General features: G+C 40.3%; 1 protein-coding gene across 2 annotated transcripts in view; it reads left to right on the top strand.

Moving 5' to 3' along the window:
- The window catches only part of FSTL5 (follistatin like 5), a 2,810,134-nt gene that overhangs the window by 1,309,190 nt on the left and 1,484,187 nt on the right, over positions 1–16,757 (top strand). For both annotated transcript variants that reach the window (XM_085641771.1, XM_085641770.1), the window contains exon 5: positions 8,615–8,811. In XM_085641771.1, the coding sequence (XP_085497897.1) occupies positions 8,615–8,811 (197 nt within the window). The remainder of the gene's footprint in view (positions 1–8,614; positions 8,812–16,757) is intronic.

The following is a 16,757-nucleotide window of genomic DNA, read 5'->3' as shown; positions in this document are numbered from 1 at the left end:
GTGCCCCCGTGAATTTTGCTTAATCCACTCTGTTTTTTAACCCTCAATTTTAACTTATGGTAAATTAACATTTTGGTGATCTGTTCTTTTTTATCATGTTTTCATTTATGCACATTGTATTGCTGGAAGACCAGTTTTTAACTGGAATTTTCTAATGTCTTCTTTGTTGCTGGTTAATTCTCATTGTATATGTTGTTGCCTGTCTGTACTTTTATGGATATATATCTGTATCCGAATAAAGAAATTGAATTGAATTGAATTAAACACAGCTTCAGAAAAAAAGAGGCACTAGGATTATCTGTGAAAATGCTAATATCTTTGCTTGAACCAAAATCTAGACAGTAGGTCTATCTAAGTGAAAAAGTGTCATGCCCCATTCCAGGACTCTTCCATAGCCATATATATACGTGCATGTATGCATCAATTTTAACAGGCAGTTGGTGTAATTACTACCCAATTCATTTATGCTCATTTCTTCTACTCTTAAGGGAGAAAAGTTGTAAAGACATGAACTACAGACTGCTCACGAATTTCTAAACCACGAATATCATCCCACTATGTCATGTCAATAGCTATATCTGTTGGCAACGTTTATTATCTGATCTCTGGGTACACAGCAGTCCCATATCTCCGAAGCTTACTGTGTCTGTTGCAGAGCACTCTGTGTAGTCCATTGGTTCTATGCTGGATTCCTAATACAAATCCTCAGAAGATTAATGTGTTTGTTGCAGAGATCGGTGTCAGTCCTATTATGAGAGTTTAGTGAATTTTGCACAAAGTATAGCTGTTGGCCTATAATGGGCAGGGAGTAAGATTGCATCTTTTCAAGGCTAAATTTAAATATTCTGAGAATAATGAAAGTAGTACCATTGAGATGAGATGTATCATTAGGTGCCAAGAAACAGCTCGGTTTCTATCTTGTGCTCTAGCTATGGATATTATTGATACAATTGTTCACATTTGTGTGTGATACATTTCATGTAATGTGCATTCATTATTCACATTGCTTTACCTGGCTACTCTTAAAACACAATGAAACACGTCTTGTAACATTTCTTGCTGTTTCTCATTGTTCAATGCACATCTGTTTAGAGTTATGTGGAAAATTGTTCTCCTTTTCAGGAAGGTTCTACATCTTTTATTCTCCCGTTCATCTTCTATTTGACTTGTGAATTGCTAGATTTTTCCCTCATACTGATCTGAACCAGCTACTTTATGCATATACAATTTACAGGTTTTCTTACATTAGTACTACACACCAAGACTAAAGATCTGATGTATTATTGGACTGGTCACCAACCAGTAAGTGCAAATTGCAAACAAATCACATGGAACCAGCCCAGCATTTTGCAAAGTGACTGATATACTTATGTAGTGAACCGCAACAACCGGCGATAATTAGCGCTAAGCGCACTTAGCGCTAGGATAATTATCGCCAGCTATCGCTGGTTGATATCGCCGAGATAGCGTGCTATCAGCAACGCTTATCTCGATTGTCATAAATAAACCAGTGATAGTTGCAAAAAGGTGCGATTATCGCTGGAAATCCAGCGATAAACGCACAGGGACAGGGGTTACCTTGTTGATAGGGCTAGGGGGTCTCAGCCCTATAATCCACCACCCATTGGCTAACATTGTTTAGTCAAAGGAAAAGCAGGCATAAAGAAACCTGCAATGAGCACGGTTACCGCTCCTTTTATCATCGCGGCACAGGTTAGCGTTAGGCCTGGGCGGTAAATTCCGTTCCGCTCACGGAATTTGCGGAATTTGGGTAATTTTGCATTCCATGGAGAACACGGACTTGCCAAAAATTCTGCGTTCCGCGGCTTTGCGGAATTTTTTGCTTGTTCGCGTTGTCAAAATGTGTGTTCGCGAGATATTTCTCCCCGAGAAGGCAAACAGCATTCGCAAACAGGAAAAAAGCATTGCGAACAAGCAATTCCACGTGTTCATGGAATTTCTGCGTGCTCGTGGAGATTTTTTACTGTTTCGCGGAGCTTTGCGTAGCGCGACTACGTCAGCAAAGTCTAAGTCAGCAAAACACACGATAGCGTGGCTTTGCTGATAAGGCGAAGAAATTATACTAAAACGGACGCTAAAGCGTCGATAATTTTATCGCATCGCCTTGCTGATATGCCCCCAAGAGCGACCCAATACTCTCAAAGGAACCTGCCTAATATGTTAAAATGTTAAAGAAACAATTGTTACTTAGGTAAGTGGATGGCAAACACGATCCAAATATCGTGGGGTGTTGAACCAGGCTTAAAATCTGTGTACCTAGATGACAGCCCCGCCATGGGCTGAGTGTCCTGTGCAGACCGATACTAGAGACTGAATGTCTCTCATTCAGATTGTGGGAACCCAAAAGGAATCCCACGGAGGACTATGGGTTACAAAAGCCTGATAAAAGGTCCTGTAAGTGAAACCTTCACTCCAACTGAATGTAGTATGCCAAAACTGTGCTAAAAGGCATTGCCCAGTCTGACTGCGAGGGACAGAACACCCACATCACTCTGTTCTAATTATTTAAATGTGACTTTTTTTTCTTCATGAAGGGTGTTTTTAAGAGACATGGAATGCTTTTAAAAATATGTTAAATTGAAGGAAAATATCAGGGAAGAATGCAGTGGTCTCAGGAAAACTGTCTGCACAGTGGAATTCCCATATGGGAAGTTGTAAAATCTGCTCAGTTTCTCCTTTCTGATTCAGTTACGTTCCCATGTCAGCTATCAATACCTGCTCAAAGATTTGTGACTACAATTGCAGAAGTAAACTATTGATACATACCATTGTGACTTTCAGGTAGGAGGTGGATGGCCTTTGCACACTTCCTCTTATTTGTGAATGGGTTGCAAAATACATTTTGCGAGTTGGCAAGGCTTTTCGGACTAGGAAAATGACTTTTGCATATGTCAGAATGACGTGTTCCAAAACCTAAAGTGAATCTCAAGTTTTGTGAATGCAGAATGCTGCTGTACATCAGGCCCTTTGTTTTTATGACAGTAGCATTAAAATGGCCATATATTAAGTAATGATTACATCAGTAAACTTATGGCAACAGTTGCTTTTTATATAATAATTATAAAAAAGCTTTGACAATCCTGAGTGAGTGAGTTAAATTAAGGTTCCTAATAGACATTGCAGAGACACAAGACTTATTCAATTTTGAGGAAGAGGAAACCCTTTGTGTATCATGTGCACAAAATCATAGGTTATTGTTTAATGATGTCCTTTATATAGGTCATTTTGTTACGTCATTTATGTTCGTACATGTTCCTGATCATATGCTCATTAAGTTATTCATTACGTGATTAGGCAATCATTTCTCAGATCTTTGGATAGTGAATGTATATTCCAAAAAGGGTTTAAAATTGCGCTTAGGATATTTAATATTGCAATAAAAACAAAGTAGAATACACTTTGTCAGCTACTGCAAGTACTACACTCATAATATGTCCAGGCCCTTGCCCAATTCAAGCCAGCAGACAATCCCCTTTGTGCCCTTTGGCTACGCACAGTGGTTTGATGGCAACATAGCCTCACCTTCAGCCAGATCTGCAGCCTCTACCTGTGCACATACTACCAGTGTATTTTCTCAACTATAGCTGTGTTTTTTACATCATTTTTTTTTAATTCATCTTTTTTCCTAACATAAAATGACAAACGCATGATTTCAGTTTTCATAAAAACAGCAATTTTACTACATGAAACTCATTTTTTCCTATTTTCTAGGTTTCTGGGAGGCCCCAGCAGTCAACCTGCTCGGGCATCTCTCATAAAGGCACCCTATGCTGGGAATTCTTTTCATAAACTCAAAATCCTAATTTTTCATGCTGGTGAAAAATATATTAATCCACTTCATCACCCAATCTAATTTGTCAGAAAATTCTGTTGTGATTGACAGAAAATTATAATTTGAAATGGCTGAGATAAACAAAAGCCTTAAACTTTCAAGTCCACCTTTTTTAAACAACAGTAGCTCAAAAGCTACTGAACAGATGTACACTAAACCATGAAAATCTTATCTTCTGTGTAAAGTTTTGCTCCCATACCAATAGTGGTGTAATTACGTTCATCGTTTTTTGCTGCACGGGGGCAAACAAAATGTTCTTAGTGAGCTTAAATATGAACACACGGCTAGTTTTATCCTCATTTGCCTTTTTTCCACTGCATGGAACTGGACAGTAATTGGTATATTTGGCATGGGGTTGGCTGCATAGCCTTCACCTAATCCCCTACCAGTGCCATACCCCCTGCAGCACTTGGCATTTTGGTCTGCACAGCATGGTGTTCAGCACAAGACCTGGCCTGTGGCCAAGCCCTGCCCCCAATACCCTGCAAGCACCTACATCTGCAGCACATGGACTTCTGGCATGCGCAGCGTGCGCTTAGTCTCACAGGCTTTGCCCACATTAAGGAAGACTTACGGACTTTGTCAATGAGTCATAACACTTAAGTATAAAAAGTTTACCATTTTGCTTTATAAAGATGTGACCATATCACTATATATAAAGCAGATTTATCATATTTGTCCAAAAATCACCAATATTTGTAATCAAATGTATATAACAGTAATCCACACAATGCTATGTTTAATAACAGTGATTACTAAAAAAAAGTTTAATAAAGTTTCAGTTAAAGAAAATAAAATCAACATGTCTATGAGTCTTTCTCTTAACACAGTTTTTATGATTCCATTTTGTCGGCTGAAAAATTTTACAAGAAACACTCAGAGACATATTGATTTTATTTTTGTAATTGAAACTTTTTATCAGAATTAAAACCAACATATTTCTTATTCTTTCTTTTCAGACCACAAAAAGCAATCATAATAATAACCACAAAAGGATCTCCAGTTGAAAATCATAGAGATCCAGCTAAGAGTGGTTTTGAACAATATTGTAAGTTCTCTAGCGGTCAGGGATTTAATGACCCAAGAGACTTACTGTTTTTTTAATGTTGCTGGGGGGCTGCTGCACTCCCTGCATCCCACCACAATAGTAAAAAAATGTGTGATGGTGCCCCTACTCCTCTTAGGGATATCACGAAGCTGCAAAAAAAACTGTAAAGAGCTCTTGTAGGACATTATGGGGCGCCTCTTCAAGGAGTGAATAATACATTATCTGCTCCTGATGCTTATTTTTATTCACTTTTTTCTTTTAAAATGTTTTTGTTTTGTGGATGTACCAGTGCCCACCTATGATACCCACGTTTAGGTTATGTTTAGACCTTAAAGGGGGAGCCCTAGGTCCACCATGGCCCCAGCCAATTCCCCCGCTGTTACCCATATAGTGGGTAACAGCAGCAGCTGGCATTTTCTTCTTTAAGTGGGTGCCTCTGTGCTTACCCGGAGCACCCACAGCTCCAGAAGTTTGTGGGGCCAGGGAGGGATCCCAGTTTTCCACAGGCTCAGCAGGCTCCCCTGGCAAGAGCCAGCCTTTTTTCAACATTTCTTGAGGGTGACCCGGTGCCCACCCGAGACACTCACACTGATGGGACCATTGATGAATGTGCACTGAAAGTATTTAGGTGCTATCCCTGAGGTCCTGGGTGCCTTGAAAGTATACTCTTGTGGTAGGTGAGCCCCAAACTAAGTTTGGGAGTTTGTTTAAACTTTTGCTCCGAAGCTTCAAGGCAACCGACATGCAGTTCCATGGCGTTGGGTTGAATTTCAAGTTTTTCCCATGTGGAGAAGAGTTATCCCTTTTCAGATTGAGACTTTGAAACTTTTTTTAACTTCCCTACAAGACCTTAGTGAGACCAATCTACTTGATTTATTGAACAACAGCTCCATCATGCTTAGCCTTAAATCACGCCTAGGTCCCTGTCTACTGAGACCATTGATTCTCACTGGTGCTTTGCAATTTCTGACACTAATTTCACTTTCATTTTTATAAATACATATCTTGATGTCCCATCACTGTGTTTTTGTAGTTTTGGTGTCTTTTTACTTATTAGGTATTTCTCCATTATTAGAATATTGGAGTGGCATTTTTATTGAGTTGGGTTTTTGACTTTTAAACTGGTACTTCTTATTGGTTTATGCATTTTCATTAAGTTAAGCCTGTCTGCGCCTCTCTATAGCTACAAGCGGATGAGCACAGGTTTAAATTAATGAAACCTTTGACAGGGCCTAACAAGTTAGTGACTTTATTACTTGTGGTGGACACCAAGCCACCCAAACTAGTAAACCACTTTGTCACACTTGTGAAACAAAATGTCTAAATCAGTATCTCATATTTCTGAATGGGTCGAAATAATGTAATTTCAATCACATGAAAGGACAGGTTGGTTGAGGTCCACCACACCCATAAATGTGCACTTAAATTGACATTCCAATTGTTTTTATGGAACATGTTATGTTTTTACTCATTAGTCATGGTAGGCCTTATTCACGAATAAAAATTAAAAGGGGGGGATTTACATGTACAGTTAAACATACTTTTAATCTTTTATACTATTCACCAACACTCCCATCAGTATCCAATGGTGCATTAGATAGGGTTTCCAGGTATACTACTGGGAATCTTAGACGACAGTTACTGCAGGCTCCTATTCCTGTTGTGTGGCTTTCTTTATAGTGTACTATTTTGCAAAGGGTTAATGGGGCCCGATCTGGGCAGGCACATTTATTTTCTTCACAAGGAAACATTTTTTCCATAGAGAAAGTTCTTAGCCTTCCACCAAAGCAAATCTGTGTATGATCAGATCCCATCAAATTCAGGAAGGGAAGATACTTCACCCACATTTGAGTTAATACCCAAACATTTGCAAGGTAGAAAGAGGTCAGATCAATGTTTGGAAATGCCATAAATTTACTAGCCTGTGGGCATTTCCAAATTTCCAAAGTAAAACACACATTGTATAGGCTACCTCCATTGAACTCAATTTATCTATGGGGTCTTCATCTTGAGTAAGTGTGATTGCTTCCATACTCTACTTTAAGCTTGGTATCTCTACATTCCAAAGCCTTTGAGATTAGGTATTTACAAAAGACACTTTTTAAAGGATGTCTGGAGTATAAGCAGACCTCTGCTCCGGAAATCTCTGAGTTGGTGCATTGACTGCCGACAGCACAGATTGGAGCAAAAGAGAACAGTAAGGGCATATAAGTATTTCCAAGTTGTAAGGTCCACAGCTCCTCAATTCACTTTGAGATGTTCTGAAATAATGTACAAGCGAGATACATTACAATAACTTATAAACATACCCCATTTGAGTCTGTACTCCACTCTGAACAACAGCGTCCTTAGGCCCCACATTGCTTCTAGTTTACAGCAGAAATGTCAGAAAGCAGTCTATAACTTATATTTGCATTTGGTCGGTGCGGTCAGGGGTATGGTTAATGATAGTCAATATTGCACAAAGTAGTAGCAGGGTATGAGGAAATGTCAAGGTAAGTCAGCCAATACCATAAAATACATGAGCAACTAATGTAATCTACTAACATTAACGCATAAGTAACACTGAAGAGTGTTCAGCTGGAAAATGTATCTCCCGAACTCATCAATTAAATATACGCTAGCACACAATGTGTAAGTGCTCGACAAGATTGGAGCAGTATGCATTGGTAAATTCGAAAGAAATATTGTTGTATCGTAGTAAAGGAGTTCCAGTAAACGTGGTTAGGTTAAAGATTAATACGTTTATTGTTATTAGATGTAAAGTAGGTTTTCCAGAAAAGATGTAATAAGGCACCAGGGGCAGCCTCTCTGCTACTCAGCCCAGGATCCAACTGACACTCTGCCTCACGGCAAACCACACATTCCAATGACATCACCATCCACACAAACATTCTACCCATACCATTCACAATGGCTGAGCAGCAGAGGCAGAGAAACAGGAAAGGTGCATAGAATAATACCTTAGATATAACACACCTTCCCCTTTTATATAATATGTAACAAATATATTTAATTAATCAGAGTCGTATCTGCATCTTGTACATGTAAGATATGATTTAATATAGTTTGAATCACATGACAGGTGGACATGTGAAATAGTGTAAAGTTCTGAATACATCGTCAAACCTCTTCTTTTCAGTTATGACATTATGTTTATGCACAGAGAATTGACATCCATGTATTTATAAATTAATTACTCATTTGTAACATTGGATGTGGATAAACAAATTGTTGTGCGATTGTTATCTCTTTCATTATTCATTAACTAGCAATAATCGTTCTATCTTTGATAAGGCAAGGTAACTTAAATCATGCCATGCATGCACGTGCCCACTAAATACATCATTAGGAGTTGGCGGTGTGGGCGATTGTCATGTTTATGATAGAATAAAGGTACAAACATTGGTTTAAATGGGTCGGTACTGTCCGGTACGGAGTACTGGCACTTTTTTTATTTTGAGAGGGAGAGTACTGGCACTTCTCAAGATAAATGCTATACTTTTAATTGGAGTGTACCCGCACTTCTCAGAAGCAAGCAGAGAACCTGCACTTATATTTTTCCATTTCAAGCACTGGGTACAAACTATTTAATAACGAAATTATCAACTACAGGAACCTTCCTAATGTTACCTCGAAAATTTCCCCTGTGTTGTATGCTAATAAAAATCAACTACTTTTAAAATGTTAAATTCACATGTATTTCCTTGCAGGTGATAAATGTGAAAAGACAGAGTACAGGAAAATGAAGAATGCTCTTATTGAAATGCTAAATGAGGAATCCGTCAAACTGGAAAGTGAAAAGGACACCGAAGATACATTTGCCAGGAGAAAATTGGTGGTAGATGAGCTTTTTAAAAATGCTGACGCCGACAACAACGGGCTGATAGACACCAATGAACTAACGCAGGTACCACTGATGTCTCTTCACTTGTGTCGGTATGGGCCGCTAGCGAGCTGGGCCCTTTATTTTAAAACCTTCGTTGGAGCAGCTAATGATATTTATTTATTTTTCTCATTTGATTTGCTGTGGTATTGAACTACTCTGTTGAATCCGTGAGTCTTCCAATAGAATGGTTTCGTAACGCCAGTAATTCCATTTTTTTATCCAGACTATAGCAACACTATTCCTATTCATGTGTAAAAGTGCACACAACTGTGTATTTCTTCATATTGGAAACCGATTTCTGATGGGAAAATATGAGCATATTGACGCATGTCTTTCTAATAGTTGGTCCAATAAAATGCTAATTATTTTTCTATACAATCCATTTTTACTTGTGATAAAGTGACAATTTCAAACGAGGCATAAGTGACTTCAATTAAAAGGTCCAAGAAAAGTTCCCACTAATTCCCGAATAAATCTATCACACAGTTCATCAACTTTTAGTATCTGCACTGTGAGTAAGGTATTCACTAAATCTATTTCGCACTTCACGTATTTGACGTATGGTTGTAGAGTTTCCCATGGCAACAAGAAAAGGTTTTCGGCCAATTTGTTGGAACTAAAAAACGACAGTGTATCCAAAAATAAATATGATGTGCAACTTCTTGTCTCACAAAAAGTATCTCTGTATTTTGAAAGTCTAAGGGGCATATTATCAAGGACGAGGTTTAAAATTATCGCCGGTTTAGCAGCAGAAAACTGCCGCTAAAGCGGCGATAATGGGCTTGATAATATGCCCTTGAGAATTTAAATAGAAGTTCATGTTCTGGTGTGAACATGGGCTTCTATGGGAATTCTCCAGGGCATATTATCAAGCCCATTATCGCCGCTTTAGCAGCAGCTTTCTGCCGCTAAACCCGCCATAATTTTAACGCCGTCCTTGATAATATGCCCCTAACTGCGTACTGGTGCCCTGGCACGTTATTATACAGAAAAGATGCCGATTAATGCCTTTTCATTGCCACTACCGGCAGACAGTTTGGTATGCTGAAGAAAGCAGGTAACCATGTGTGGGTGGTGCCGCTTAACATCTTAAGGATGCCACTTACTCGGATAACATTCTGGATGTTGCTTGAGAAAAAATCTTGTATATAAATGTCTATGCACAACGCATTTAGGGGTACGTAAAGTTGCGCCACTGTAGTATTATTTTATGTACTCTTACATGCCTTTGTAATTGGCCCTAAAACACCTAAAAGGGATATAAATTGTGGATATTTTTATATAATTCTTGAAAATAGAGAGTGTTGTGCCCTCTTTTTACTTTTACTCATAGAGATTTGGACATTACAGGGCTGGTTTTCAAAGTCATGAAGGATTACGTAAAACTGTACTACAGCAGTGCTACTTTAGATATCCCGCAATGCCTTTGGGAATTTGCCTCAGTAAGTGTGCCCTGTTCTAAGTCGGCCTTACGATGGAGCTCTGCAAATCGTAGGACACAGTTTGACCACTATATCTATTTTCACTCTGAGCAGCTAATGCGGACCACAACATGTGTTTTTATAAGATACGTCTAAGTCTTTGTAAGAAATTGGGTTATTAGTTGAGAGGGGTGAGAGCCATTGAGAGGGGTGAGAGCATCACTCAAATAATAAACATAGTCCTTGTGAGGGTAAACCACAAAAGTCACTTAATAAACCTGTGCTCAAACAGCTGATATCTTGGTACAAAAGCAGTCAGGCTTATCTGAGAGGTAATGTGTAAAGTATTTATGCAGTACTTTAACAATAAAAAGTAAAACACAACACACCAAAGATATCAAACCAATTTATAAAAATATAGACTATTTAAATAGGAAAAATGACAACAAAATAACAAACATCCAATCAGTAGAACCAGAGTTATAATTTTTTTAGGTTTCAGGTAAAAATAGCACCAAGAAGCACAAAGCAGCACTCGCAGTTATATGGCTATGTTGCCTCGGTCAAAACCACATGTGCAGACTGACTGCGATGGAGGACGAGTGAGAAACAGAGCCCAGATGTGTCCTGATGAAGAGTTTACCTTCTGATAGTCAAAGTCCATCTGAGGAGTTTCAGCTGCAGCTTCAAGGAGATCGTTCTTGGCATTTGGAGCAGATCGCTACTAGAGTTTCATTGTGGCAGGAGATTCACAGAATTAACTTACGACAAAATCCTAAACTTACTACTTTTGGTATTCACAGAATGCACTTACTACTTTTGGAATTCACAGAATGCACTTACTACTTTTGGTATTCACAGAATGGATTTACGACTACTAACTTTATGTCCGCACTCGGGCCAGAAATTCCGGCCCGGAGTCGGAGCTTCCGCCCCGGAGGCGGAGTTTCCGGCCCGGAGGCGGGGCTTCCGGGCCGGAGGCGGAGATTTTGGCCATGGCTAAATCTCCGCCACTGGCCGGAATCTCCACCTCCGGGCCGGAAGCTCCGCCTCGGGCCCGTAAGCCCCGGCTCCGGCCTGGAAGCCCCGCCTCTGGGCCGGAAACTCCGTCTCCGGGCCGGAAGCTCCGCCTCCGTGCCGGAATATCCGGCCCGAGTGCGGACGTAAAGTTAGTAGTCGTAAATCCATTCTGTGAATACCAAAAGTAGTAAGTGCATTCTGTGAATACCAAAAGTAGTAAGTGCATTCTGTGAATACCAAAAGTAGTAAGTTTAGGATTTTGTCTTAAGTTAATTCTGTGAATCGGGCCCCTGGTTGCCATCGGGACTTCGCATTCACAGTAGATATGGTAGTCATTGCTGATGCAAGGAGCTCTGTCGTGCTCTTGATGAATCCCAGCCTTATGAATATTGACCTGTGGCTCAGCTCTAAAGTAGGAGGAGTACACTCTGATGTGAGCCAAGGGTCCAGAAGCTGGGGGGCAATTCTTGGGGATCAAGATTTGCTCCAGCAGAGGCCAGCATCATGGTTCAGGCAGGTCTACTTGGTTCTGGTCAGCTGAGCAATTGCAAGGAAGGTCTCCAGAAGCTTTCTGTGTTCCTGTATCTCATATAGGAGGTCAGCCAATTGACCCTTGGAGTCACTTCTAGGGATACTGGGTTCAATGCAAGCAGGTCCAGTCTTCCTTCTTCAGACAGCAGGAAAGTCCTTCCTCTGGATCTTCCATAGGTCCAGGAGTGTATTAGTGAGGAGTTCTGAGGGTGCCATTTCTATACTCAGTGCTAGCCTTTCTGCAGGGGCAATCCCTTACCTACTTCCAAACTAGAATTGACTAGTTATCCACGCTTCCCTGGTTAGGGGAAAAAGGGCACGGGTAGGTCTAGTGTCAGGTTCATTTGTATGTTCTGCAGGCAGGGTCCTTTGAAGGCAAATCAGAGAAATGCACAGCTCCTCCAGATCCTTCCCGTCAGGAAGACCTACTTCCTCTAACTCCTAACCCCTTTTCTTCCCATGTCCGGAAAAAATAGACAACACACCACAGGAGAGTTATTCACAGTCTTCTTGGACGCTGCCAGAAAGGCACATTTGGTTTAGGCAACAAAATACCGACATTCTAAAAGAAGCACTTTCAGAATAGAAACTTAAAATCCGACTTTACCATTAAAGAGGATTTAGAATTATAATTCAAATGGGTGGAAGAAGTATTTATCTATCTATTTCCAAACTGAAGTTATCACTCATGGCCCAATTACAAGCCTGGTGGTCCACAGATCACCAGACTTGTGGGGGCGTGGGGGTCTCCTGAATGCCCTATTACGACTAGAGCGGACTGCCAAAGCCTTGCCGCAGCGGCCAGGAAACTGCCAATCCCTGGCGGTGTTGCGGTAGTCAGTAGGCTGCAATATGCTTGGCGGGACAACTGCGGTCCCGCCAAGCATATTACAAGTTTCCTCTCTGCCGGCGGTGTCATGGAAGTTCCTTCTTCATGAACACAATGGTGGAGAGGGAATAAATGGGTCCCTGCAGGGCCCCCTGTGCCACCTCTGCAAGTGGATGCACACAGGGGGGCACAAGATGTGCCCCCTGTGTGTATGCACCCCAGTTCCTTCACTGCATGAAATTTTCAGTCCATGCTGTGCAGATACTGTTTTTGGTATTCCCATTGCGGTGGCAGTTTTCTGAGGCACCGCCAGGGGAATGCCAAAAACCAGCCCTCCAGACAGGAGGAAACTCGGTGTGGTGGGCCCTGCACTACACTGTCAAAGTCGTAATTGGGCCCTAAGTGCAGTGAGGTAACTCTTTGTTAAACTATGGAAGAGGTAGCCTTTCTACAGTGACTTTAGAAGTTTTTCACTGTCAGTATATGTACAACATGAGAATACATGCCCTACTTTTAAAAAAACTATGTACCATTCTCTATGAGCCTTTAGAGACTACTGTAGGTATGAGTGATAAATATTAGAAAGTAAGGTTTATGACTGACAAAAGGTTTATTTTGTCAGATATTAATGACAGTTTAATACTGCACTACAAGCTGCAGTGGCATATTTTAAAAGAGTAGATTAGTGGGTGGTGTAATGAGTGGTGCAACCCACTTGTAGACTTTAATTTACAGGCCCTGGGTACATGTAGTACCATATACTATGGTCTTATATATAAATGAAGTAATCCAATCAGGTGTATAACAATTTTGCCATGTTTAGAAGGAGAGCAAAAGCTCTTTATCACAGGTTAACAGGAGTAAAGTGTGAGGAGTCCTAAAAGCCAATGGGAAATTGATTCAGAAAGCGAAGGCAAAAATCTGGTGTGGCCATAGGGAAAGGGCCAGGCCCAACAGTCTTATAATCTTGGCATGGAAATGGAGAATACATTTGACTTTGTTCTTGTTTTTTGTAAAATTCTCTTTCTTAACCAATTGGTGTCATCACAGGATACAGGAATAAACATGTAGGGATGAATTCTGTGAAGCCCAGATTTAGGTAACTTGCAAAACAAGAGAGCATCCACCTCCAGCTGAAGATTCTGGAGCAGGAGATTACAGACTCTGGAGACCTAGGCCAGACTTCTGGTCCATTTAAAAGAGGGACAACCTCAACCAAATGGAGGTAGATCTGAACTGTTGGATTGAAGCATGTTTAAAGCAGGTTTGTCTTGTGATCTGAAGCCCCAAGTTTCATATATTGCTGTATGTTACACATATAAAGATAAACCTGTTTTTGTTCAATGCCTAAATAGTGCACTTAGGCCTGGTAATGCATAGTAAGATTTCTTTATTTTATGTATGTCAGTCGAGTTTTGGGTGATGTGAGATTGACAAAGAGTTATTTATGTGTTAAAATGCAACCAGAAATTGGTCCCTCATATTATATGGAAATATGGAAAGGTAACAGTAGGATAATTTTGTCTTGAGGAACTTGAGCCATGAGAATTGCAACAAAATAATACAACTTGAACAGATGTGTATAATTTGTCAAGTGTTACGGTAGTCTAAGTACATACTAATCATATGTTCAAAGAGAGAAAAAACAACCATCAAGAGAAACCTAAGATTTATGATTCAGAGCAAGGAAAATGTATTTTTATTCTGAGTTAGAATGATGAATTTGATTGAGAGTCCTCATGAAACCTAGAAAAACACCTTGCCTCACAGCCAAACTATAATAAAAGTGACTTTGATGCTTTCAAGTTAAGGAGCTGCCAGATAGTCCTGATCCAACCCAAGGATGTTACATCTTTGTTAGCCATGGCATCCTTTGTAGTGTAGTCCTAATAGTACCCTGTCATGCAGTACCTAAGCTGTTTACGGATAACATATACTGTGGGTCTGGTGGCAGACTGACTCTGTGCACCCCCACCGCATATGTTAGCCTATGGTTTGCATTAGCTTGCTAGCAGTGCCACTAGAATCTCCAGTTACCAGAAATATTCGTTTTTGGCAGCCTCAGAACACAATAACCTCAGACTCGTGGAAACAATATACTACTTTTCACCCAGTCACTCGTGCTTTCTTGTTTTGCTCTCAGAGAGATACAGAGAAGAAACAGTTGAGCGCTTTTCCAATAAGAATTTATTGTACCGTAATTCTTCTCATGTAGAAGAAGTGCGCTGTTACAACTGTAACACAGTAGCAGAGATATAGAACCAGCAGTACAGTGAATAAAAAGGAACAGTATTGTTCTACCATTTTGCAATAGTCACAAACATATACATGAAAATGAAATTCATTTATAAAATAAAGTGCCTACTCCTAAGATGCGTAACTAGATGTACTTAATTGTACCTAGCATGTGAGTAGGTGCTACAGAGCCTAAGCCTAACTGGCATACGCATCAAAAATGCCTTTTGTGATTCTTTATTAGCGAAAAATAAGGATTCGCTAATAAGGAATCGCAAAAGCCCATGCATGTAGAAATCGTTTAAAAAATAGTGATTTCTAAACATTCCTTAATTGCGACTCGCAAATTGCGAGTCACAATTAAGGAATACCTCCCCATTCATTCCTATGGGCCTAGAGGCCCATAGGAATGAATGGGAAGACATTCTCAATTTGCGATTCTCAATTAGAGAATCGCAAATTGAGAATGCAATTTCAAGGGTGCCAGGGTGTCAAAAGGACACCCTGTTGCACCCCTGAAATCTACATATGAGTTCATCTTGCACACACACATGCCCCAAGAGTATGTGTGTGTGTAAAATGGAACTTTGAAAAATGCACTTTAGTGCATTTTTCAAGGTTTTTGCAAATTACCATGAAGTCCAACTTCATGGTAATTTGCGCCCCGTATTAGCAAAATAGCTATTTTTTTACCTTAATGCATTGCATTTAAGGAATCTCAATTTGCGATTCCTTAAATGCAATCGCAATTTGAGAACTCGCAAATATTTGCTAATTCTCAAATTGCAAGTGCCATGACCCTTCATGCATCGCAAAAGATCTTTTTGCGGGCGCAAACGGCCGATTTTTGCGAATCACACCGTTTGCGCTCGCAAAAACCTTTGATGCATGTGCCCCTAAGAGCCTATGAGCCAACAATCCCGCTAGGATCGAGTCGAGCCCCCATACCTGAATAGTGAGAGTGCGGGATTTCGTCCTGGACTTGAACTGGACACCCCGCAAGGGATCGTCAGAACACTGTCAGCTGGAGCGATGGCATGCTGGAGCTGCAGCGTCTCTGGTCAGTGTGTCAGTTTTGAAGTCTTGGTCCCCCTCCTGCCTTCTGATAGCAAGAGGTGCTGTATTTATACAGTCTATGTACGTGTGTTACCCATTGTCCAGTATGAGGATGACGTTGGGGATTAAACCTTGTGCGTCGATGGGAGAGGTGAAGTATGGCTCCTGGAGAGTGTACTCATCAATTATCCATATGTACGATGTTCCCTGGACCTATATTAGGGTACGAATATGAAATATAACACCCACTCCACCTTATACTTAACAATATTAATATTAATACACATTCTGAGATGCACATTTTCATAACAGTGTCAGTGTATAAAATTATCAAGCAGTCATTTAAAATGTTTCTAAAAAATGTTTACAAAATCATTTGAAAACAGTTTAAAAAACACGGAAAAATGTTCTTTGGTAAGGTTTGACATTGTCGTAAAGTTCCGCAAATGACAGTTCTAAATGAGTTGAATCACACAAGTTGAATTACTGCAAGCGTACTTAGAAGGCCATGCTTCATGATAGAAAGTTTCAATTTGAAAAAGTTATTTCAGAAATATAAAAGGAAGGAAAAAGTTCCATATTCGTTCCGAGCACACGGTGAGCCAGATTCAGATTAAATGTCCTGGCTGGGAGACATAATATTATTACTGACTGCTACAGCAGGGGACAAACATTGCAATACCTCGCATAGCACGTCAAGTGTGCATAGATGAAACTCCTTGCTGCCAACAGCTGGTGTGTAGGCTTCCGCTACCGGATTCGAAACCTCGGTGTCAATGCTGGAGTTGAAATTTAATCCAGTCATGAAAGGCACCTGCTATTCCTCAAGGAAGGCATGCATCAAGATGGGAATATGCTGGGAACAGAGTCATGCA

Source organism: Triturus cristatus, chromosome 2_2, assembly GCF_964204655.1.
Source record: "Triturus cristatus chromosome 2_2, aTriCri1.1, whole genome shotgun sequence".
NCBI lineage: Eukaryota > Metazoa > Chordata > Amphibia > Caudata > Salamandridae > Triturus > Triturus cristatus.
This window is presented reverse-complemented; position numbering and strand designations above follow the sequence as displayed.